The 27,812-nt window shown below is 35.1% G+C and overlaps 1 protein-coding gene across 4 annotated transcripts in view; it reads right to left on the bottom strand.

Moving 5' to 3' along the window:
* The window catches only part of LOC121974797 (DNA mismatch repair protein MSH1, mitochondrial-like), a 117,030-nt gene that overhangs the window by 51,421 nt on the left and 37,797 nt on the right, over positions 1-27,812 (bottom strand). For all 4 annotated transcript variants that reach the window (XM_042526027.1, XM_042526029.1, XM_042526028.1 and 1 more), the window contains 4 exons: positions 21,749-21,913; positions 10,419-10,528; positions 7,665-7,770; positions 7,497-7,572 (listed from right to left, as the gene is read on the bottom strand). In XM_042526027.1, coding sequence (XP_042381961.1) covers positions 7,497-7,572; positions 7,665-7,770; positions 10,419-10,528; positions 21,749-21,913 — 457 coding nt within the window. The remainder of the gene's footprint in view (positions 1-7,496; positions 7,573-7,664; positions 7,771-10,418; positions 10,529-21,748; positions 21,914-27,812) is intronic.

Here is a 27,812-nt window from a genome sequence, read left to right as displayed (position 1 = left end):
ATAATTTAAATTTTTTATTTATTAACTAATTTATAGTAAATTTTATCTATTAATTATTCTCTATATATATCTAAATTAATTATTTCATGCTTACTTAAATTATTTAATTTGTGATATATTAGAAAATTTTATAAGAAAAATTATTAAACTGTTTAATAATTGAATAAATAATTTAAATTGTTTATTTATTAACTATTTTTTAAAAATATATAATTTTAGATGTTTTGAATAAATTAGTTTTTAAATTATATATAAATATATAAATAGTAATTTTTATTATATATTATACAAACTATATAAACACTAACTATGTAGATATATATTATATAAATTAATAGATAATTAAATTGATAATTAATAATATAATTATCATATCTATTAATTAAAATTTTAATTTTAATAATTTTTATAGTTATGAATATTTACATTTTTATAACACAGATAATAGCACCAAAACAACAATCTTATGATGCAGCTTGAAGACATGCACGTCGATTAGAAAAATTAATTTTATTGGCAACGTCTGTATTGCGATATGATTGGACGTGACAGTGGGATCACATGCCTAAAACAACATCTTACTTGTGAAGATCTAGATGTCTCTAAATGCCCAAAAATTTCTAAAGAAATTCGTCGTACAATGAAAGACGAACTTGAAATGCTTGATAGGCGGAGCTCTAAAGAACCAGTCTTTGATGAATTTGAAAGTCTTGGGGAAGATCCAAATGATGAAAAATTTTTAGCAGCTCTTAGTGCCTCTCGAACTAAATATGAATATGAGCAGCATATGCAACACAGTGGTGCTATAATTGGTGCTAGTGGAAGTGGCTCAACTACTGCAACAACATTAGGGAGGAGTGAAAGTGTTCGTGCTACTTCAACACAAGATGGCATTGGTCGTTTCTTTCATTCTACGGGACGAAGGTGTGCAGTTGATATTGTTGATATTGCTCCACTAGCATTTTCAGACCAAGCTAGCAAACATACTAGGATTGATGATGCTTATACAAGGGAGAAGAAGAAATCAATAGGTCAAAGTATTGCTAAATTTTTTTATTTTAAATGAATTCCTCCCAATGCAGCAAATAACACGTACTACCGTAGCATGGTGTCCAACATTAAAAAATCAGGACCTAATATTCAACCTCTGACTGCATATGAAATTGCTGGTCCGTATTTAGATGAACAAGTGGAGGAAATCAAAACTTGGATCCTATCATGCAAGAAGCAATGGGGCTTCTATGGGGTTGCATTAATGTGTGATGGTTGGACAAGATTTACACGGATGAGCATAATTCCTTTAAAATCATAATTAGGTTCACGGATTAATGAGGAAATTTATTAATGGGGAGATTCTACGACTAGGAGCAACTAGGTTTGCAACTCACTTTCTCCTATTAAAATTATTGTTTCAGAAAAAAGTCGGATTGAAGGTCATTTTCACTTCTGAAGATTAGGAAACCTCTCAATACTCTAGTTCTACTAAAGGAAGGGAGATACAAAAAATTATTATATCTGCTAGATTTTGTGACTATATTTCATATACTCTTATAGCAGTAGAACCATTGTACGTCGTTCTACGTAAAGTCAATATGAACAAGAAGCCACAACGTCTACCATTTAATTCATGAAGCAAAAGACGAAATTAAGAGACGTCTACAATCACCAAGTATCAATATTATATTGATATAATCACTCTAAGATAGGACAACCAAATGGGAAAACATATTCATTTGGCAAGTGTGTATTTTTTATGATAAAAAATTTTTAATATTGCTATTAATAATTATATATGCTTAATTATTTTAGGTTATCATCTCAATCCGACATATCAATATCGTTATAATCTTACCACAAATGAAGATCTATTAGTAGCCCTCAGAAATGTAATATCAAGACTCCAAAAAAATAGAGAATTAGCTACTGAGGCTATTACTGAAAGTCGATTATTTCGAAAGGCATATGGTGCTTTTAGCGATTTTGTTGCAGTGTCATGCATATATAAAATAGATGCAAGTAAATATAAAAACAATTATTACTAATTATTGTCAATAAATATAAATACTATTTTAATTTTATTCTTATTTATCTTACAGCTGAATGGCGGTTACAATATGGAGGATCAGCCTCAAATTTAAAAAAGATTGCATTACAAATTCTCTTACAAACGTCTTCAAATGGTTGCGAAAGAAATTGATCAATTTTCTCCCTCATTCATACAAAAGTACGCAATCGTCTTTCTTATCGTCGCTTGGAGAAGATGGTCTACGTTCATTATAATATGCGTCTTCAACTAAGAGCAATGACAGAAGAACAAGAACTCGAAAAATAAGAATCTAGTGATGTAGACTCATTTGATATTGGATTTGTCCAAACTAAGGATGATCCAATGATGGATTGGTGGAGTACCGTAGAGGCTGAGAATCCCTTAATGAAATTGGAGATCCACCACGATCATCTCAATTTCTTACTCAAGAGATTGAAAAAATACAAACTAGAGGAGATGTCAATGAAGAATATAATGATGAGGCTTTTGACTAAGAATTTCGATTTTCCGGATCACGACCGAGACATTCTCAAAAATCACAACCTTAAAGTCAACCAAAGTCCGTAGATAAAGACAAAGGTAAAACTCCTGCAATTTTTACTAACAAGAAAAGAAAAGTCAAAACTCCTGCTTTTAAAGAAATGGGTTAATTGAGAATTAGTGAAAATCCAGCCGATGTAATTAATGAGCAAGAGCATGATGATAGTGATGAAACATCATCACCTTCTAACACTATAGTCTAATGAGAAGTTCGAAATGATGATAGTGATGTCAATAACAGTGCAAGTACTGATGGAAGTGATGGCAGTGGTCATGCATCCGGTGGCTGTAGCACTTATGTTCCCCCTACTCCAGCATCAGAGCTTTGGACATGTGAGAAAGATTACACACATGCAACCCAAGATTATCATGGAGGTAGAATTATTAAAACTCAGTATCAACGTCGATTTAAGGGTGACAAACAAAAGAAAGCTCATAATTATTATCATATGCTGGAGAGTTTAGCTGAGATTGATTCTAATTGAAGTTAATCATACTCTCAGCCTTCTTATTATAGTTCTGATGCATCATATGGTGAACCATCATATCAGAGCTCAGGGGCGTATGCTTATCCTTATCCTGTACCTGTACTAGTTCCAATTCCATTGGTGCCAGTTCAAATTCAACTTTCAATGGTCAATCAAAACATGTTGATGGACATATGGAGAAATCAATATCAATATTGCATGTCATGAGATGATTATTTAATCTGAGTTTGGAAAACATGGAGTTGATTTAACCAAAATGTTGTAAAAACCAATGCTTGCATCTGATTCACATCACTCCTTTTGGTATTAGTAAGGTATTGTATTATGATGTATCAACTTTAATTTGAGTTGTTCATATATCAATTTTCTTTAAAGAAAAATATATTTATTTGTTTTGCCTAACATTTATATTTAAAATTAAAAACTATCGAAACTGTATCGGCACGGTACGATACTGAAATCGTATCATTCTAGTCTGGGACCAAAACTCTAGCACGACTCGAAATTTTAAACCATGATCCATTCCAGTGTTCGAAATCTCGCCCTAGGCGTTGTGCGGCGGCAGGCCGCACCGGAAACCAGTGAGGCGGAAGACCTAGGCGGCTGGCCCACCTAGGCGTTCCTCGGCGGTCCTCGACAGGCTTCGTCGGGCTCTGGCAGGCTAGGCGGGCTAGGCGGGCTAGGTATTTTAGGCATATAAAACCGGATTTTGGGTATTTGTCGAGGGCCCGAGGCGCTTCGTTTCTTTCATCGCAGACTCTTCGTCTTCTCCGATCGCGGCTTCCGGTAAGTTTTTTTTGTTTCTGTTAATTTATGTTTTTTGTTTCTCGATTCTTCATCGCGGCAACGCCGGACGCATCGCAGGGCATCAAACGCCGCATGAAGCGTCGCCGGACGCGCCGTACGCGTCTGGCGAAGTCCGGCGTTGCTTCGAGCAACGCCGGTAGAGTCGCGATGCCTCTAGCTGCGCCAAAAGCTTTGCGCAACGCTACCGACGCCACTGGAAGCAACGCCGGACTTCGCCGGACGCACCGGACTCGTCCGGCGAAGCTTCCGGCGGCGCCGGAAGCCTCCCGCGAGGCGTCGTGGCGGTCGATGGCGTCCGCGCCGCCGCGCGAGTCACGACAGAGAGACGGCGTTTTCATTTTTATTTTAATTTTTTTAGATTTAATAAATTAAAACAATTCCTAAGGGGGATAATTTCAATAATAGGGTTGATTCATAATGTCTAATAAAATTACGATCCCAATTAAATATATTTAAAATTTATTTTTTTATAATAAATATTATTAATTTATATAAAACAAATTTAAATATATAAAATTCTAATAACCATTATTAATTTTATAATTTATATAATCAGATTTAAATATATAAATAATATATTTAATTTTTTTAAATAAATAATATTAAATATTAATTTATATATTAACAGATTTAAAAAATTATAATAAATATTATCATTTATCAGATTTAAAAATATATAAAATATTTAAAATTTAAAAAAAATATAATACATATTATTAATTTATATAAATCATATTTATAAATTTTATATATTATTAATTTATATTAATCGGATTTATAAATATTAAAATTATATTAAAATTTTAAAAATTCTAATAAATATTATTAATTTTATATAAATCAGTTTTAAATATATGAAAAATTAAATTAAAATTTTAAAAATTCCAATAAATATTATTAATTTATATATAAAAGTATAAAACAGATTTAAAAATATAAAAAATATATTTAAAATTTAATTTATTCAACCAAATATCTAATAAATTTTATTAATTAGATTAAGATATATATAAAAATATTTTCAAACTTGTTAATGACTTAATGTTATATTTCATTATTTTGTATTGTATGCCTATATGGTATAATTAAATTTTATTATCATGTTATGTCTTGTTATATATAATTTTTTCAGATTATCTGTTATCAATGGCAAGCAATCCATCTTCGACAACATCTGTCACTCAACCCGAATCCGGGACTCTTAGAAGAAAGTCAAACGACATCGGATGAGAGTTTGGGATATTGATTAATCCTAAGAACCTCGACAAAATTAAATGTAAGTTATGTGGAAAAGCAATGTCGGGGAGTGTATAGGATAAAGGAGCACATTGGAAATATACCTGGAAATGTATTTGGTTGTGCAAACAGGCTATTTCAGAAGGGAGGAACAGAAAGAAGAACAAAATAATGGAAGAACAAAGTTGTAGAGCAGAGGTGGCTATTTCTCTAGACGAAGAAAAAGGTCTTGAAATTGAAGGGATGGATGGAATTAAAAAACCTCTTCCACTTAGCCCCATGGATAGATATGCATCGGCAATTGCTCCAGAAAATGCAGGCTCCAGTGGAAGTAAAGTGTTTTGTCAAAAAAATATAAATGAGGCTCTTTTCAAAGAGAGAACTCAACAAGTTCAACAATATGTTGGGAGATGGGTTTATGAAAATGGAATCTCATTCAATGCTGTTGATAATGATAGCTCCAAGCAACTAATGGAGGCAGTGGGTCAATTTGGACCAAGATTCAAGCCTCCAACTCAATATCAACTTAGGAAGCCACTATTGAAAACCGAAGTTAAAAGAACAAAACAATTGCTGAAGAAACATGAAGAAGAATAGGCAAAGAATGGATGCTCGATCATGACAGATGCATGGAGTGATAGAAAAAGAAGCATCTTAAATTTGTGTGTTAATTGCAAGGAGGGTACTACATTTTTAGAGTCTAAGGAGTCTTCAGACGAGGCGCATACAGCTGAACTTATTTTTGAATATGTTGACAAGTGTGTTGAACAAGTAGGAGCTCAGAATATTGTTCAGATTGTAACAGACAATGCCACCAACAATATGGCTGCGGCTAAATTGATGAGAGAAAAGTGACCTGCGATTTTTTGGAGTTCATGTGCAACTCACACGGTTAATCTCATGCTTGAAAATATTGACAAACTTCCACGATATAAAAAGGTTATTGAACAATCCAAGTCTTTTACCATTTTCATCTATGCTCACCATAAGACTTTGTCATTGATGATGAAATTGAACTAGGTTCTGGGCTCACTTGGCAAATGGTTGATGAAGCAAGTGGAGCAGATGAAAATCTACAACCCCGAAGAAGCTCTAGAGTGAGAGAACTTCATGAAGATGATTTTAAATCCGAAGAAGAAGACGAGAATCACAATAATGATATTGAGTTTGTGTCAGATGAAGAACAAGTTATTGAAAATTATGGAGAAGAAGAAGTAGAATAAATATGAGTTTATGAGATATTATTAATTGTGTAATTTTGAACTTATTTTGTTAAGACATTATTTATGTTATTCAACAATTATATTTTGCTTAGTGGTTACTGGTTCACAATGCATTGTAATCTTGAATTGAACTATTGCTACTATTTTCTAATGTTTTCCACCACTAAAGTTGTATTAGCTTATAGCAAGGTTTTAAAATTCAAGTTGGATATATGTTCTACTGTTTACTACATAATTATGATAAATTACTGCATGTTCTACTGTTCACAATACATAGTTAGATCTCCATTGCTATGAAATTGTTTAAGACAATATTTAGATTTGCATCTAACATTGTCCACAGCCCACATGAAACAAGGGATACCGAGAAATCCACCTAGCGGCGCCTAGTCTCCGCCTAGGCGGCCCAGGCGCTAGGCGCTAGGCGCTGGTCTGCCGCCCGACTAGCGCCTAGCGAATTTTAGAACCTTGATCCATTCCATTTCAACTATTATGTTTATATCTTATGTAAAATATCTCCATCAACCCCTCCATCCTTTTGCGAAAACGATCCTAAATACTTACAAGTAACTCATTATCTCTGTCTTAATAATTGTTTTGGAACGTCTACTACTATTAAATTTAAATTTTATATATTGTCTTTCCTCGACTAAGCATAAAACCTTTTACTTTCAATGTTTCCCACCAAAAAACACTTTGCTTCTCTTTCTTTTAACCGACTCTTTGAGACTTTGATTTTCTAAACTTTGAACTTTCTAGCAAGTAACTATTGGATTTTACACTACTTTCCCAAATAAGTCCATCATTATTTAATGTGTGTCAAGCAATTATTGGAATCCTTGTTTCTATACTTCACAACTTTTAAAGGAGAGTGCCAATTATCTCTATCACTCACATGATTAAATATTATAAATTTTCTCCTTCAACCCCCACTTTTTACATGGTATGTCACAAGATTACTTATACAGACAATTACACAAATAAATAGAAAATCAACTCAAATCACTTGCCTAATTTAACAATATTCACTTTGAGTTATCAGATATTAATATCAGTAGAATATATTTCTTTAAACTGCAGTAAGATACAAAAATATAAAATCATTCTAACCCATGTTTAGAGTAAAAAAAAAAAGGAATAGCATGTTCTACTTACAATGCTGGGAGCCCAACACAATCTGCAGGAAGTAATACTTTCAGCAAGCTAGGCACTCCCTCAGTTGGTAGCACACCTAATAAAAATGTGGTAGATTTACTAATCAAACTATAGAAGGAAAAATTAAGCCACAAGTAAGCCATCTGTAGTATATAAATATCAACTAACCTATTTGAGTTGCTGTTCCAAGATACAAAGGTTGAGGTCTTTTACTTGATGAAATAGTCACATTCCTGAAAGTTAATTCTTGATCGAGGCCATAAATCGCCCTTACCTTCAGAAAACAAAAGGCCTTTACTTATCACATACAAAAAACACCTCCCAAATAAAACTGATATGGTCAAACTCAAAGGTAATAAACAAATTGAAATAAATAAACAATGATCAATTCAAAACCAAGAAAAAAAAAAGTCGCTTTAGAAAATCCATTCAACTTAATAATTATATTGGATGCTTAATTTGATCACCTCAATACACAAAGTTAAAAAAGATTGCAAACAAATAAAGCTTTAGTTTTTAGCTTTAGTGACTAATATTATCTATTTCCTTTTATATTTACATTTATAATCTACTCGACTTTTACATGTTGAAAATGAGCAACAAGGAAATGAGATCTTCTCTAATCCTCTATAACTTGCTGCACAGTTTGATTTGAGAATCTATAACACTAGAACAATCCAAGTTTTAAAGGCCCGAGAGACCTTCATTACTGAAGAAGTTAATCAATAATGCTTTTGACTTGTTCTTTTCAAACATTTGTGAGAATTTATCTAGTTAGTGATTTGATACATTTAATGTGCTTGGAGATTCTTATTTCAAATCTAGAACACTTGGATGTAGTAAAACAATAAAAAATTCTAGCATTAGATATAAATTTAGTTTTGATTTTTCCATGTAATTGTAATTATTGAAGTGGGCCAAAATAGAGAAATTTGAGCTTTTTCATATTTTAGAGTTATAAAATATTAAATTTATGTTTAAAATTAGATTATGAATTTTGCAACTAAATTATATTTAATTTTATAAGTGTAAAGCAAGGTTCAAAATCTCAAGTCAGAACCACAGTTTCAGTCTTTCACTAGACGATGTTGTTTGGGTATCATGTCGACAATCTAATGCATGATGCTAGGAGTGTCAATTCGGGTGGGTTGTGTGGGTTCGGGTCAGGTTGAAGATCGGTTACCAAAAACAATCCCAACCCGACCCGAACTAAACCCAAAAACCCTAAACCCGAACTCGGATAACCCGACCAACCCGCCCGACCAAGAAAAAACTTTTTTTTTGTTATTTACCTATAATTCTTCACTTTTATCTCAATATTTCATTATTGCTATACTAACATTTTGCTATTTATGTACCTAAAACATCTAAATTTTCAAAATAAAATTCGATTTAATCCCTAAAAGACCCCTAAATACTAAATTCAAGTCGACCCGAATCTAAACCAACCCCTAAACGCCCAACCCAAACCCGACCTGAACCCAAAAACCCCCAACCCTGACTCGATTTTTTTCGATCGACCGAGTCAGGTTGGCGGGTTGGGTTCATTTTTAACACCCCTAGATAATGTCGATAACAGATTGAAGGTTGAAGCATGAAGGAAATGAAGTGGTATCGAGTTTCAATAATTTATCGAAAACATACATTTCCACAATTTCACTTAGCACGGAACGAAATTAAACCATGGTGTAAAGTCTATATAAAAAATGAAACATATTAAAATTTGAATCAGAACTCACTTAATCATATTTAAAAAGATATAAATTTAAGTTTTTTTGGTAAAATTAAGTTAAATTTTGAGGGGAAAAAATTGCCTCACAATAATTTTAAAATATATATATATATATCATAGTGCACACCTATTGCAATCAATGTTGTATCTTGATAATCTAATGAAATAATCAAAAAATAATAAATGAATTTTTGACAACTTAATCATAAAAAATTTATTTACACAAAATCTCATGTCAAATCCTAAACAGCTCTCAACTCTTCAATGCACAAACCAACGGTAAAAGCTGTTAAGGAGGATGAGAACCTCACCACAATCTTGTTAAACCATAATTTTCTTATCACTGGCTTGCATGATCTCACTTGTCTTTCCCAAAATCATAAAAGTCAAAAGACGAAAAAGAAGCTTCGCCAATGTTATATAGCGAAGTTTATCCTATTTAAAATTTTACATCTTAAATTATTCTTTTAGAATTTTAGGTGACTAATTAAAATGAACTAAACAAATATTTGAATTTCAAAGGTTGAGTGAAAATCAATTTAACGGTTATGAGGATTTCATCAAGTAGAATAGTAGTTAGGATCAGTTGGGTTCAAAGTGTGCTTAATTTGGATTTATTTGGCTTATTTAAAATAAAACAAAATTTATCTATGCAATAGTCCAATTCAAGGGTCAGTGAAATTTTTGGAAGGCTATGATTTATTTATACTCCCCTCCCCTTTCACTTCATGCACTTTCCTCACTCTTCTCCTACTTCTCTTTCACTACCTCACAACATTGCCTACCAAGCACGGCATTCACCCTCAATCAAATTGCACTCACTTTTCCCCTCTCCTCCAATAAGTCTTTTTCTCTCAATCTCTCTTGATCTCTCTGCCTCTTATCTCTTTGTTATCACCACGAGCACCACCATCGCTTAGGAATTCACACACGCAATTGTGAAGCAAAGAGAATAGAAGAGTTACAATTCAAGAGGCTCCGGTGCTAGTATCAATGTCTTCATGTCTTCTTGTATACTGGTCGGCAGGTGGAATGGTATATTATGCACATGCAAACCGACACGGCTCAATACTTTAAACACTTAGTTAAAGTTCACATGATCAAGGAAGATTACTAATGTAATTAGAATAATATAAAGACAACATGGATTCACTTTTATACAAACACAAGATTATCTAAAATTAACAAACCTGGGATAAGAGTTCCTCAATAGGATCGCCACTAAACCATTCGCAAGGTTTTCCATTACACTCCCCCCATAAAAGACCACCCTTGCCAAATTCTCCCCACCTAAAAGTACCTGCAAGCAAAAAGTGTTAAATCACTAAATTGAAGATAAGTTAATCATAGTTGTGTTATTTCAATACTTGCACATTCCTTAAATGACTTGTTACTTAATTGAGCCACTTCACCAAATTTGAGGTAAATGATTGTTATTAAAAAATGCATATATAAGATGAATTTTGAAATTGACACATTAAAATTAGTAACGTGTCTTTTTAATTTTGTTCTAACTTTGATACTCGATGTTTTCCGTCAAGTTATATCAAACCAAAGTATTTTATTGGTTAAATTAATGAGTGTATAAATTAAAATTATCTAAAAAATAAAATCTTCTATGTCAATTTTTCATGGACAAATTGATTTTGTAATAAAGAGTATCTCCGATTAAATAATACTATTACTTATTCATTATTGAGTAAATGCGTTAACGTTTATTTTTATTATGAGTTATTGAATTTACTAATAAATTCATAGAAATTTAATTAAAAAAATTATTAGAGTTTTTCCTAAATTTAAATATAGCATTATTAAACCGAAAACATTTTTAATTAATTATCAAGATGTGCTAAACAGTATTATAGCATTAGAATTCATTTTTAAATCAATAATTAATTCATTAAAATATAATTTACATAATTGTATAAAAAATATTGTTTTAAACATAAAATTTAACACCTAATATTTCAATGGAAGAGAAAAAATATTTGTACTTTCATTAGATTGATACAATTAAAAAACTGATAATTCGTTATTTGAAAATAAGTTCATAAATCTATATAGTAACAAAATACAAGGACATTTCTTGCACATTGCTCTTTTAAGTAAATATGCCTCGAGGATTTTATCCAATATTGGGTAGTTTGTTATTGTAAATTATGTTCAAGATTATATATTGTACAACATTGTTTCCTCTCATTTCTATATATAACCCAGGTTTCCCTTAACAATATCCTTGAGTAACGTAGTAGATTTGATTTACCAGGCTAGTAGCCCATCAAACACCCATCTTAAAATGACAAAACATTAATTTTATTTTTGCATTACACTCAAATCAATCACTCTCTCTCAAACATAAAAAATTTCCCTCTATGCCCTACCCTCACATGCAATGTGGTATAATTGCAACCATGGCTAAATTTCAAACAAAGTCCATTCGCATCCTCCTTAAATTCTAACCACCAATGTGACTAGCACTACATATCTCATTTCTCCACTTTCTCCAAGATGAAGACCACAATCACATTCCTCATCAACACTCTCAAGTTCTAAACGCAAGTTTATTTCTCTCTTAATAGCTCCTCCAACCATGCAATCCATCAGAAGTTACTAACTTGTTATTCTACATAATGTGTCTACATCGTTCCTCCAAGCAGACACACACGGCCTTCTCCAAGTACTCTTGCCAGTCCCTAGACATCTCATCATCCTCTATTACCTCTATCTACAAAGGCCACTTAGGAGCAACCGAAGCAAGGGTCATTATTTGCAGTTGAACCTCAATTTATTATTTTCACAGCCAATATATCAACCTCAATTTATTTTTTGACACCAAAATCAACTTCATCCACATGTTCAAATACACTCATCCTAATTCAACAACTAAGGTTTCTGATTGACTAAATCAAAAATCAAAACTAACTTCACGCTCAATGGTGACCAAACATTATGGAGGTTCCCCACAACAAAGAAATAGGGATGAGAGTCTATCTCAGTCAATAAGAATGCTCCCCAATACATCTTTGCATAATTCAACCTCAACCAATTTTTCAAGAAACATTTTAAAGGATAAAACCCATATTTTCATACCACTAAAAGAACGCAGCAAACTTAAATTATAGAAACATATGACCAATTGCATATGAATGGGTTGTGACAAGAACTACCCTAAGGTTACAACACTGGAATAGTGCTTCAACTCTAGTGAGGTCAATTACTCTAGACAAGTAGAAAAACAAACAACAATTTGAATCTGAAGGTGTAAAAAAAAAGCTAGATACAATCAAAAAAAAAAAATCACTCTTCCTCAACTTTGTAGAGGGGAAAAGAGCTAGCAGCCATAAGCAGTGGCATAAGTGATCAGCAGCTAAGTCTTCATGTGACAACACAAGCGACAGTTGCATGTAAACGAACTAAGCTAAGCTTGCCTATACCCAAGTTTGTTCATTTACTTATTGAGATTATTTAAGTTTCTTCATTTAAAAAATTTATCGGGCTCAACTAGAAACATAGTACTTATAATTTAGGTAGAACAATAATCAATAAATGAATTAAAAATTTAATCTAATAAATAAAACTTATAACATTTTTCATATTTAGCATATTATAGATAATTTAAAATTATAAAACATATAGTATAATATTTCTTAAAGCAATAAAAAAAATTAAATCATAATTGAAATTTAAGCAAGTTAATGAATAAATTGTTTCATGAGTTTTGTTCATGAGCATTAATGAGTAGAGCACACTAGTGTTCAAGCTTATTGGATTATTGGATTCATAAAATCTATACTTTTAAATGAGCATAAATGAACTATTCTTGAGAAAAATTTTATTTCATGAACTTGTGTACCTTCCCGATAGTAATTGCATGCGATGACACAAGAAGATAGTTGCAATGACATAGATTGAGTCGAGCAACCAAAGGGAGATCGAGAGAGAAGAGAGAAGAGAGAAGGGCTCAAGGCTACTTGGTGATTAGCAATAGCATCTAGCAAAGATGGTAGAGAAGTGCTAGCAACAGTGACATTGGGCAAGCTATGTGGAGACTAAGGAGAGAGAAAAGATGGAGGAGGGAGGTCACACGACAATAGGGCTCATATGATTGAGGAGAGAGGACTTCTAAGAGAGAGAGGGATTCAGTGTCTTTGTGTCTTGATAAGCAAAAAGCTTAAGGGAGAGGCTTGTGCAGGGTTAGCGTGTCATGGAATTAAGAGGAATATACAAGCGATTTAAGATTATAGCACCTAAATTTTTATTAAATATAGAGAGCTCATCATAATTTTAGTTATTTGGAGGGTGTTTTATAATATTTTAAATTAAAATTTCTCTCCTCCTTTTCCTTAATACTCTTGATTCACTTGATTCTTTTGCCTCTTTCGCAAAACCATGAATGAGGATCAAATATGATTCTACTCCTCAACGAGTTCACACGAGCATTACTTCTCCAAGACTACTTTTGCAAAAAAGAGATTGCAATATTCGTTAACCATGTGTAATCTCTCCTGGAAACCCACACCCACAGGCCAATATGACTATTGAGCAACCACCAAGCCAGCACAGAAGATTCAATCACTAGCTAATTCTCTCCTTTTCAACTGATATTTCTTCACAAAAGGTAGAAACTAAGGTATTTTCCCCCACAATTAAAGCTTTCCCTTTTCCCTTAATCTTTCCATGTCGTGCAATGAAAACGATCAATGGAGGTCAGCAGTGTGCAATCAATCTGATTCTGTGTGTCTAAACAATGGTCTTGCCTACAGGGCAAGCAGCAATTGTATCTATCTACTTCTTCCTCAAGAGTTGCATGAATTTGTTCAGCCTGTGATCAACAACCTTGTACCAACTCGCTTTGTCAAGCTTCAATATTCATCTCACAGCAAGTTTGTGATAGCAATTTCTGATCCTCAAAACAGTAAGTGATATATAGGATGATCCCTACTGCTCCGTTAGTTTACATTGAATTTTATGCTTTATTTGAATTTGGGCAGCAACCCCAATTTTAAGATCAGTGTGTTCCACATAGTTGTTGGGTGATTTTCAAATTGGCTGAAAGTGGTATGCTATATCAATAAGTTCATCCATGTTTCCTTCTTGAATTCCATCTCAGTGGACTTTAAAAGAGGTAAGAATCTTTCCCCCGTGTAGGAGCCTTCATCCAAAAATAGGGATTATATATGGGAAATAATTAACTGAGTAAATTGCTTAGCTGCGTGCTATTCTGGAATTGGTCTAAATTTTGTGTTTAGCCTCTAAGAGGACCAGGCAATAGCTTATAGGTGCACCAACTTTGTCCAATGAGATTTGCAACATTTAGTGGTTAAAATATTTAGATTTTAGAGGCTTGTTGGAGCAAGTTTCAATATGTATTAAAGTTGTTTAAATCTGGACAGCAAGGTATCAAGGTCATAACATTGCTCCTGATGCCCTCTAGTATGGGCTCAAAAAGACCTTCAAACTTGGGGGCATATGGTAATGACTTAAAAGGTTATCGCCTAAATTTGAAGGCTTGCACTAAGTGTTTATAATCACTTAACCACTGTACTAATTGGGACAGTAGTGTATTGAGGTCACAACCAATGTTAAACCATCCTTATTGTCCTTATTTGGACACCACAACCACAAACTTTAGAACCAAAGAGTTGGGGAGTGTTGGATCTTTATGTAGCTAAATGCCTAAAGCTATAGTCATGAATAGGTAGACTTTGGTAGAACTCCAATCAGGGTTCTAAAAATCAGCCTAGGCAGCCGCCTAGGCGCCACCTAGGCACTAGGCGTCAGCCAACTGCACCGAAAACATGCTAGTCGGTCAGCCTAGGAGGCCTTAGCGCCTAAGTGGGATTAGGCGGCCCTAGGTGCCGACTAATCGGTTGAATCATCTAGGCACGACAAAAATATGCAAGGTTTTCATGATTTTTTTTAGTTTGGGCTTTTAAATTTAAAACTCAATTAAAAAAACAGAAATGTAACATTTTTTGTATTAGGCTTAAGTTTTATAAGTCCTAAACTTTGGTCCAACAAGAAAATCGATTTGTTGCTTGCCCTAGCCGTGAATACCAAACTTTATTTTCATCGTACAGAGTAACCAGAGTTGGAGAAATCAGAGCAAATGAAGAAGCTCACATTTATGAGAAATCCGAGAGTTAAAAGGATGGAGAAATTGATTGTAAGATATTGAAAAATTACATTAATAAGGTTATTTGGGAAATAGCCTTATTGGATTTTTCCGGAATTTTTAGAAATTTTTCGGGATTTAAACGGAGTCCGTATGATCCGTTTTGAGAGGATGGATTCGGGGTACAGTGAAAGTCTGTTTGGAATACCCCTTAAATAGGAGTTGATTAGGGAATAAACTTAGAGATTAATTAAGCTAACCTAAGTTAATAATCCCTAAAATCCCGATTCACTCCCCCCGATCTCCTCCTCCTCACATCGCGCCCGAAACCCCCTTCCCTCTCCGGCGATTCCTCCTCGCCCGATCGCCGGTCACCGCGAGTTCACCGCCAACGGTAGTCTTTCCCTCCGCGTGCTTCACCGACGCCTTCTCCTTCCTTCCTCTCTCTCGTGTCTCTACCCTAGATCGCCGACGGAGAGGTTTCTTCCACCGCGATCGCGGCCTCGCCGAGTTACTTGAAGAAGGGTCACTGGAGCTCGAAGGGTACCGATCATCTCCGGCTAAGCAGGCATCTCGGTGGTCTATTCACTGGAGGAGGTTGCGGATCGTCACCGGTTGAGGTGGATCGCGCGACACCAGCTGTAGGGATCGATTGAGGTAAGGATTTGTCGAGAGATTCTGTGAATTCAAGGGTTCTTGCGTAATTGGTTTCCCTTTGTGATGCTCTCTCTGATCCGGACTAGGAGGAGGCGTTGGATCAGTATACTGTGGATTTTCCTTGAAGTCGATCACTGCGTTCCATTTCTTACGGCTGATTGGGGGCTCGGCTGAAGAATTAGGGATCATTCGAGGTGAGTATGGTTATATTTGTTAAGAATTTCAGTAAATCAATTGCTCTACAGCTAGGTTCGGGATTGATTTTGGAAAGAAGTAGTGTAGGGATCTTTGGTAGCTGTCGGCAAGAAGTTCTTGTGGGCTGTGAGATACTGAACTACTGTTAAACCTCATGGTAAGTATTTTCCAGAGAGGTACCTTTGTGATTCTCCTTAGTATGTTGCTAAATTAGGTTTTTTATGGGTTGAATGGCTTGGTTTAGGTTACTGAAGATTTTCAGTGGACATCGCCAACAATTTCCAACTATGGGTTACACTTCGATCTTGAGTCACCCGTGATCATTATCAAATTTTGGTAAGTATTAAAGCTAAAGTTATTGCTAGGAGTAGAATGGTGGATTTGTTGGTTTGATGCTTAGTTGATGGAATTAAACTTGATTAGATGTGAGTGATCATTTAGATGATTATGAAATTGGGTGAGTTTTTGGAGATATGCATGTATAAACCTAATTTAATTAGGTTGTGGAATGATTGGGATTAATTAGAGAGATTAAAACCTAATTTAAGAAGGATGATGGATTAATTAGGGTTAAGCTGACTTAACTCCAGTTAGGTGGTTAATCGAGGATCATATCCGATTTATAGTTACCCTAAATAGATTTGGTGATTTGATTTAGTTATTTAATTTATACGTGATTAGCTAAATCTATACATCCTCTATTGCAAGACTTTGATTTGAGACGAGTGTCTTGACGCGGGCTTGGTTTATCACGGTCGACAGATAAAGGCGGGTATTTCTTCCTTGGCCTCTTTATAGTTTCTTTGAAACTTAGTGCATGGTTATTATTGGATGAATTAGGCTGCTTTATCTTATATCATGATCGGTTGTTGTTTTTCCTGCACGATACTTATGCTTGACCCTTGTGATGATCTATTTAATTCATATACAGTCTCCACTCTTAATATATAATCTGTTGTGATTACACGTGTAGGGTATGTCTTGTAGGGATTGTCGGGTTGTTGGTATTACCATGCTGATTGGGTATGTGATGTGGACTGTACATAGGTGGGTATGTGTTATAGGAGTCATCTTGTTGACCGTGCATTTACATGTGGTGTGTACATACGTATTTGTCATGTACTTTTGGAAGAGTTGATTGTATTTGGTGTGTTTTTACTGGAGGATACATGTTGATTGTACTTATATTTTGTGTACATGTGTTCGGTGGGATTATTGGAGATTTTCGGTTGATTATACAGGTATCATGACGATTATACTCATGTTGGAGGTATTTATGTGGTTTGGATTGTTGCATGGATGATGTTTCAGATATCGATTATATATATATATATATATATCACGCTTTAGTTAAATCAATAATGGACTCACTTAAACCTACTACACTGTCGTGCCACCCGGTCACGAGGTTTTGTGAGATCCGGCGTTGTGTCTTTCTATGTAGCTAGATAGCTACTAGCTGACCGTCCGCCCGACCACTCTATCAGGCCTGAGGGGTCACAGACCCAAGCCTCTCGGCCAGGGTCGTGATGTCTGTGGCGGGGTGACACAGTCGCACGACGTATGATACGCGCGCGGTGCATCTATGGTGTTATATTTGCATACATGCCTAGTAGATACTTGCATGTGATTGTGATATGTTGCATTTGTTTGAGATGTGATTGTAGTCACACATACGCCATTTATTTACATGTATACGCAATGTATCTATCGCATGTGTGTCATCGACGGTGATCAGAGATCTTGATCGACATCGATGAATGATTTTCCATCGTATAGTGGTTTATACAATATGTTAGGTTATTACGCGATATGTTTAGGTGCTGATCGATCACGATAGTATGATCATGTTCTTTATTCCCTACTTAGACTGTATACTTTCTTATTTATTGATCATGCACTGTCTTTTCTATTACCCGCTGAGTTACCTATACTCACCACCGCATGTATACATCTATGTTTTCAGGTAGCTTGTAGATGGTTGGTGTGTCGCTTGGAGTATCCTGTCTGTCGGGTCCTACGTCACATCCGAAGACGGTTTCATCTAGTGTTTGTTTTCTTTTTGTATATCCTTTTATTATTTTTTGGCATTGTATTTGTGTGTAGCCATGTGGCTATCTTGTGGTTTTGGTGTTGTATTTGTGTTTAAGTCGTGCCAGCATGCATTGTAGTTATTTGGTTTGTATGGGCTTTCCTTCGCTTTTCCGCTGTGTTTCTAGTACAGTCGTGTGGGCTACTTTATATATAACTGCGTGGTTGTGATTGTTTCATTCCAGCCGAGTGGGTTGTGATTATAACTGTGTGGTTGTGTATATATTCCAGCCGTATGTGGCTGATGTATATTTTGTATGTATTGATGCTTCAGATTGTCACCCGTACAGGAGAGATGCTGTCAGATTTTTATCTGGCAGAGACTCCTTTGGGGCATGACATTGATTTAAAGAAAAATTTGTTATTTGATCTTTTCTTAACTAGGCGACTTCGAAGTGATTGAATTATTTGTTATTTGATCTTTTATTTGTTATTTGATGTTATTTGTTATTTATGATATTTTATTAGTTATGTAATTTTAAACTCATTTTAAATTTAATGTTGTTGTGCTGGAGTTATAGAATGTGATTTATTATGTAATTTATGTTGATACCGTGGAATCTGCCTAGCGGCGCCTAGTCCCCGCCTAAGCGGCCTAGGCACTAGGCACTTGTCAGGCGCCTAGCGAAGTTTAGAAACTTGACTCCAATTAATTGAAGAAAGAAAGCTATCTCCTTTGTGCACAACATGTTTATGTTGAACAATTGGCTCATAAGTTATCTCCTTTGTCCACAACATGCACATTTTCTCATACTTAACATTTGCTTAAATTCTGAATCACATGCTTATTTGTTATTTTTGCAAGTTTCATTGCTTCCTTGCCACATGTAATTGTACAACCTCCTTAGCCATGCTAGTTTATTTTAGGCTCCTTTTTTTTTTTGGCTTCTTTATAGCTTACTCACACTAGAACTTAAAACATGTTCAAAATGCTAGGTGGAATTAATTTATATTGTAAATGGAAATAACATTACATCATATACCACATGCTTAAATGCTAACCAAACAAAGAAAGTGCATGTTATGATAGATCTAGGCTAGCTAGGATACAACCACAAGCATTTTATTACAGGTAATAACACTTGATCAATAGTTGGTAAGTGACAGGGTTATTATACTAGTTCAATCATACTCGTGTTTGAGTATGCATGATGTACCATTTTGATAATTTAGAATGCAAGGAGATAACCATGGGTCCATTGGGCTCAAGTAACAAAAAGATTAAGAAAAACTAACTATACAATAATGAAATGATATAACAATACCTAATGATTGCTGCACATGTTTATACTTTGTTGTTTACCCTTGTTCCGCAAATCATTTGTTGATATTGTTGTATTATCCTATCAGTTATTTCCCTAACTAACATCTCAGTTGTCTTGCCTCTAGATTCAAGAAAGGTAAGTGCTGAAGGTGTCCAATCACTAGTTGCTCTAAGACAAATTGTTATCGAGATAATTGGAGTTTTTCATCTGCGTGGAATCAAGCATTTTCTTTATTTTTTGCTTTTTATATATTTTTCCAGTAGAAAAATTATCTATTCTATCTTTTTTTAACAGCCAGGTGTATTTTAAACAATTTTATTTTAATAATCTGTACTAGTATTTCAAGTTGTGCCATGGACAAACACAACATACAGATAATAATGATTGAATTAGCTGACAAATAGGGAGAGAGTCATTCAGGTTGTGACATTTGAAATACCCAAAACCCTAACCCAACTAAACCTAGAAGTCAGCCGAAACAATCTATTTTGGTTCAACTTGGTCTACAACCGATCAGCCACAAAACTTCAATTTACATGTGAGTGCAAAGAAAAATTAAATCAACCACGCCTGATTCCTACGCATAATTAACCAATTAACCTCTTATTAGCCTCCAATGGGAACCAAAAACACTAAAACAACTATTAAACAATTTAGTTCATCTATAAAATACAAATATAATGCCTTTAAGAGTCACTCATTGCTATCATTTATCTAAATCACAATTAAATTCTGGAATATAACAAACTACATTTTATCAAACTAAAAAAGAATTAACAAGCTTCATAAAAAGCTCTATGTGTCATTAGGCAAAATGCTACTTGTAGTTTTCTATTGTTGTTTTATTGCCACACTTTCATAAGCAATTTGGATGCACCCCTACAAGCCCACCGCGTATAGCCAAGTTGGTCGTCATGGTAGATTTGTAGAAATTGGCAAGAGTCGATTCCCGATGAAGCCGAGAGAAAATACCCTCCCGTGAGGTCGCCTGTTGGTTCCTGATTCAATTTTCTATAGATAGCTATGGGTCGGCCGTGTGGACTGCTTGGGTAAGCGTATGACCTTTTGTAGAAATTGGATGCACCCCTCCAAGGTTCAAGTTTTCAAATTCCAACTGACACATAGTAGAGTGGGGTCTTTCCATTCTCTTTTAGGTCTTTTTTCAATTCATATTATTATGGTCATGTTACATTATAGAAATTAACATTGTCTAATTGTTGAACTTTTTCGCACTTCAATATTCATTTGTTTGGTTTTATAACAGATATATTTATATTTAGTCAAATTCTCATTTCTCAATTCTCAGTTAGCTTGTCTGGATTGATTTTTCAATTTGAAGTGAAATTCAACAAATTGAGTAATTGACCCATTGGTTTGACTAACAAACTAGTCATCTAGAGCTTTTTTTAATTCAATTTCTGGTCCGATTCTTATACTATCGTTTAAGGTTATAGTAATGAATGTTATACATCAATATACTTAGTTATTGGTCACGATGTTTGAGGCATACTATATTCTCTCAATACATCAATATTTTTCCCCTGAAGTATATGAAAGTTAGGAGGAAATAAAATAACAAAAAAAAAGGTAAATCCTGAGAGACTTGAGAGAGGAGGAAAACATGAACAGTGAAACAGATGGATGAGGAAAATATACAGTAAGACTGAGAAGGACCTTCTGTATAAAAATGATAGTTCATTTTTTACCATCAGAAGACCATCTGTGGGTGGTTCTCTACGTTAAAAGAGGCTTGAATCTCAATCTGTATTTGGCAATGCAAGATGCCCATTAATGTTATCATGAATACCAAAAATCCTAAATTGGTTCAGAATTCATCTTATCACTATAAAATAGATAAAGATGTAAAATTAAATGGTTATATAGCATGACGAACTTAGTTTATAATTGAGTGAACACTTAAGACATCACTAAAGTTTAGATTTTCTCTCCAAAACTGGAAAAATAAAGACACCAAAATATTTCTCCTCCCAAATCTATATGATGCCCAAATAGGGAAGAGTGGCAAATGAGAAAGAATCATTCTTTTTTGGTAAAAAAAGTAAATTTCTATAGAAGAATTCTGGTTAGATCAAAGAGATGGTTAGATCAAAAATATGTTAAACAAATTATACATTCTCAAATAAACCTCTCTCAAGGACAAAGAGTACATTTTAACAAAAAAATACTAAGACATCACCTGACAAATTATGTCTTAAAGAAGTGTGCAGATATAGATGATGATATCGACAAGTACGAAGCTTTGTAACTACTGCTTCTTCTGTAAGACCGTCTTCAGCTGAAAATGTCTTCATTGGTTCAAGGACTGAGATCATACAATAACCCTTAGCAGAATGAGAGATCCCTAATTTCAAGCGTGTTCCAGTTAGAATTTAGAAGAAAATGAATTAAAGATCAAGTAGAAAAAGTAATATGATGAATAACAAACAAACTACTCAGAATTCAACATCTGAGATATGAAAAGTAATGTTCCTCTGCATGACAATCAAACAACCTCCCAAGAGCCTGAGATTACAAGAGTCACCATCACAGTATTTTCCAGATAGTTGGAGAAAATCTATTAAACAGCTTTATGTTTTCAGAAAGTAAACATGGTTTATCATATAATAACTTGGAATTTACATTCCCTAATTTTGAACTCAATTTAACACTATGTAAGCCTGTTTGCCTACTCAGATCTCGAATTAATAGTACTTTAGAAGGTTCCTTAGGTGAATCACAAATGACTGCATTGAGGTAACCTTCTAACTGTATGATACACTAATTAGTATAGGTTTTCTCATAGATAGAATCTCTATATCAAACTACTTTGCTCTTTTAAGAAGTAATCTAATTCTCTAGAAGAAGAAGATGGAGACTACAGTTGTCAAACAAGTGCTCTTAAAGGGCCAATGAAGTTGTATTGTAACAACCAAGGTTTAAAATTTCAACCCATGCCGAGGTTTCAGCCTCAAACCTGAATGATATAGTTTCGGTATCATACTGTGCCGTGCCGATATGGTTTTGGTATTTTTTTTATTTATATATAGTAATTACTAGATAAATATTATGTATAATTTGAAAATAAGTTGTATATTGATTTTATATAAGTTCTCCATTATTAAACAACTTAATATTGTTAGAAAAAACAATTAAATATAATTTTCTTTAAAGAAAATTGATCTAGCAATAACTCGAATTAAAATTGATGCATCGTAATATGTTACCTTATCAATACCAAAAGGAGTGGCGTGAACCAGATGAAAGTATTGGTTCTCATAACATTCTGCTTATGTCAACTATATAGCTCTCCAACAACCAAATTAAATAATCATAATTATATAAATTAATATAAAAATGCTACTTTATAAAAAAAAAGGCAGCCCGGTGCATGAAGCTCCCGCCATACGAGATCCCGGGGAAGGATCCACTATACGCAGTCTTACCCTGCTTTTGCCAAGAGATTATTTTCAGGATTCAAACTCATAACCTTTTGATCACAAAGTAACAACTTTACTGTTGCGCCAAAGCTCCCCTTCAAAAGATGTTCCTTTATATATAATAATTATATAAATTAACTATTTATTTATTTATTTAAATAATATATATTTAAAATAATAAAAAAATATTAAAATATCAATTAAACATTAAACACAAAAATAAATAATAAAAAAATATCAAAATCTAAATTTGATTCATTTGAATTTTAAAAAAATAGAATTTTTAAATAAAATTTAAAATAATAAAAATAATTTCAAAATATCAATTAATAAAATTTATTAACTTTTTAAAATTTTAAATATATTTTTATTATATTTTATTGGGATAATTTAATTAGGGCTTATAAAAGTCTATTTGAAATATCGCACTTAACTTGAGAATTGTTTGAATTAAATAAATCGTAATTTTAATTCGCTTCTAGCAGCATAAGAGGCTCCTGTGACGCTTCTGACGATGTCGGATGCATTCCGCGACACTTCCAATGCCACCAGAAGCGATCCCGCGACACTTTCACCGCCATCAAAAGCGTCCAGCAACGCTTTTGGCCACGCCTCTAGGATACCTCTAACCCACTTCTATCACGCGACCCGCGCATGTGACACACTGATGACGGACGTGAAATTAGGGAGCGAGCGTACTGTGCCAATTTCGCTCCCCGACAAAACGATAAAAACCATCTGTGCCACTCAACACGAAAGGGTATTTCAATCCATAGTAACAACCAAGCATCAATGTACATAGCCTCTAATCTAATGCTCCAAGTGAAGACAAAACTTCAATGTGCAACCCAATGAAGATGATTAGTTAGAGGGTTAGCTAGCCAAGTTGTTAAAAGATTCTTGAGTAAATTAATTAATATAGCACAGAATTTACCACTTAATTAAATTTAGCACATACTCTCTTTTTTTCAAATATAGCATATTGTGTTATTTTTGCTTCAAATACGTCACAGCTTAAAGTTTGTTCAATGTCACTATTAAATTAATGATGTGGCACTTTATCATGTATATATATATATTGAAAAAACTAGCATACAAATTAAACCTATTTGCTCGCAATCCCTCTAGTCAAAGCCGACCACTAACCCTAGCCCACCTACCACGAGAGTTCCCAAAGATCCCATTGTATGCAAGCACCACGTCTTTCGAGATTGAGAATTAATGGAACTTAGGAATGCTCTCTTGGCAAAGCTCCACCCTCCATCGGCTAGAGTCGCCAAACTTTGAGATCATGTGGAAGCAGATTAACAAGATTAAGATCGAGAAGCCTAAGTGTTGAGTCATCGCAAGCTTCCTTGGAAAGTTGGAGAGCTTGATGAAGCAAGGGCAATTCAAGTCCAACCAAAGCTCCTTGAAACCTCAGCTCCCTCAAAGTGGGATTGTGGAGATGATCAAGGTTAAAGTTTTGGAATCATCATTGATGCCCTCAACTCACTTGTCTTACAATCCCTCTTTAATAGTTCGCCTTTCTTCCTCAACTCACCTACGACGGAGATGACTTCCTCCAATGCTTCCTTTCACTCCCTCCATATCCTCTTCTCAAACCTATCAATCCACTCTTGCTTCCCCTCCTTCACCCTTCCCTGAATCTCCCTTCCCCTCTTTCCCTCACACCTCCGCCTTAACTCTCCCCTACCAATTCCACAAGCATCCACCTTGCTCTCTCACGCATCCTCATTGTTGTCTCATACATCCTAGTTGCATCTCGCTAGTATGACCTCATCTTCTCCCTTGTCAAAGACATCCTCAAATACAAACTCAGCACAATACATCCTCAAATACAACCTCAGCAGCAGCATAGAAAAGCTCTAGAAGTTCAACCACATTGCATTTGGCCACCACATTCACAAGGACAATTGCCCTCCTTAAGTCACTATCTAGATGGAGGTGTCTCCATCAATGGGGATAAAGGAAAGATGTGGAGGCACTAAGGATAAGGGTGAGGATGTGAATTGTGTTGATAGAAGATGAGTGATTTTGCTCACTAATGAAAAAGATGATGGAGACACTGTGACTTGGGAAAAAGATGGTGAAGGGGACAACCTCAAGGACAATGCAACAACAACAATTAAGTCATATCCCACTAGGTGGGATCAGCTTTATGGATCCTTCTATGACATCGGACTTTATCCCCTACTATATCCTCCTCGTTTGATGTGCACATTTGTCATAATTTCACATTGCCTAACAAACATTTATTGATCGTCTCAGTACATGTTCATAACATCTTAAATATGTTTACCGAAGTTTTCCTTTAATAAGTGCAACCTCGACTTTCTAATATTTCAATTTTTTATATATCCATTTTTATATGTCCGCGCATCCACTTTAATATTCTCGTCTCTGCAATTCTCATATTCTGCTCGTGTTCAAGTCATAGCCCAACATTCTACTTCATATGACATAGCAGATCTAACCGTCATTTTATAAAACTTTCCTTTAAATCTTAGAGTTACATTATAATCACAAAGAGCACCTGACACTTTTCTCCATTTCAATCATTCTTCTTGTATTCTATGAACCTAGGAGGTGGCCCACAAAGATTCTCCTGATCAGGCATCTGCTTCATATAAGGGATCTTATATTATCGGTTGCTAGGTCACCAGAGGCTGCAGATTGGTTTGATCGGCATGATGGCAAGGTGGCTAAGGCATATTATTTTTTTAGGCATATTATTAAGAAGTCATGGGCCAGATAGTGTGGAAGAACTACTTACAACTGAGTCATGTGGTCACATTCTAGAGGTTAGCCCACTAGAGACAGTTTGTAGATGGATACTAGAGACAAAGGAGCACATTTTCTTCGGATGCCCCCCTATTGTGGAGTTATGCTGACGTATCATAAACTGGCTTCATATGCGACCGAAGATGTCCACCTATCGACGGATGATGAGAGTCTTTGGAAGACTATCGTAGGAGTCGATTGTTGACAAAGGCTTGTCATCTTACCTTACCATCTATGATTCATTTTGTTTAGAGGGATAGAAACAATAGCCTCTTTGGTGAGGGTCAGTTAGATATAGAGAGGATCTTCAGGAATGTACAACTTTATGTATAATGGTCATTGGGTGTTTACTCTCATCTGATAATTGTTGGTGCAGGAAGCACCAGACGATTGAACCTGGATTTTGATTATGTAAAAGGGTCCAAAGTTATGTTGTCTTGTGATCTAACATGACTGATTAAGATTGCAAGAAAATCCTAAGTTGTCTTAGTGGATTTTAGACAGGTGGAAAATCCTAGAGGGAGGTAACCCTAAGTCCTAGGGGGCGGTAACCCTAGGTAATGGAAAGTCCTAACTGCGATTAGGCAAGTGGAAAATCCTAGGGGGAGGTAACCCTAGGTCCTAGGGGAAGGTAACCCTAGGTTATGAAAAACCCTAAAGAGAGGTAACCCTAGATCCTAGGGGGTGGTAACCCTAGGTTATGGAAAACCCTAGGGGAGGTAACTCTAGGTCCTAGGGGTGGTAACCCTAGGTGGAAAGTCTTGGCGAGTCGCGGACCAGGTAGAAGTCTGGACGAGTCGTGGAGCGGACGTCCAGTAGAAAGTCCTGAAGCCTCGGGCGCTGAGCAAAAGTCCAGTCGATCTGGAGGACCAGTCTGACAACAGGTAACTTCTCCTGAGAGGAGTAGGTAAGGACGCGTTCCCCGCTGAGAGAACAGTAGGCGTCGGTTCGACTAAGAATTTCCGAAGAAAATCCGAAATCAGAATTGGACAGTCCAAAAATTGTCAAGTTATTTATTTACATATTAATTGCTATTTGTCTAACTTCGTTTTACAGGAAACTAATAAGTCTTGTAAGGTCGGACTTAGCCTTGATCGATCGACCGAATGGCCGGATCGGTCGATCAAACGGCCGGATCGGTCAACCGAACCCGAGTACAGCAGAATCAGATTTCCAGAGATTAGACCAAGTTCGATCGAGGGATCGATCGACCAAACCTCGGGATCGGTCAACCGAACCGAGGATAAGCGGTGACCGAATTGAGCCAGGTTGATCGGATCAGATAAGGCGGAGACCATCAGCAGATCAATCGACCGAACGGAGGGATCGGTCGACCGGACCAAGGCTCATCTAGAGAGACTACATCTGGACGGAAGGCCGAGTGGATTCAGTAGATTCGGTCGATCGAACCTAGGGATCGATCAACCGATCAGGGTCAAGTCAAAACTTGATCCCGAGATCAGATGATCTGGATCAGGTTTGAAGAGGCTATAAAAAGGGGTCTCAACGCACTTTAGGGACACCGAAAATCAGACTACTTGCGCTATGAGCTGCTCCGAAACCCTTCAATAACGCTCAACTGCTGCTCCGACAATCGATGACTCTTTTACTCATCTTTATATTGTCAGTATGCTTTGTTTAGTTTTGTACTTATAATTGTTTACTTGTAAAGAATTTTCGAGCTATTAGTGATTGTCCAACGTAAGCGATCAACGATCGCGGACCTTGAAGTAGGAGTCGTCATAGACTCCGAACCAAGTAAAAGAAACCTATTAGCGATTGTGTTTGTTTCTTTTCTTTATTCTGCTGCGTTATTCGGAGTTTTCCGAAACGAACGAATTAGCCACGAGTGTTATTCACCTCCCCTCTAGCACGTCATCGATCCTACAATAATTTGTTGTAATCTTGGTTTGGTTATACTAAAATATTACTTATCCAAAAAAATATATGTAAGACATCTCTCAATCTCTTCATCCTTTTACAAAAATTATTTTAAATACTTAAAGTTTTACAGATAACTCGTCATCTTATATCTAACAC

The sequence above is a fragment of the Zingiber officinale genome, chromosome 4B (assembly GCF_018446385.1).
Source record: "Zingiber officinale cultivar Zhangliang chromosome 4B, Zo_v1.1, whole genome shotgun sequence".
Taxonomy (NCBI): Eukaryota; Viridiplantae; Streptophyta; class Magnoliopsida; order Zingiberales; family Zingiberaceae; genus Zingiber; species Zingiber officinale.
The sequence above is the reverse complement of the archived record's forward strand: the minus strand, read 5'-3'. Positions and strand labels throughout refer to the sequence as shown.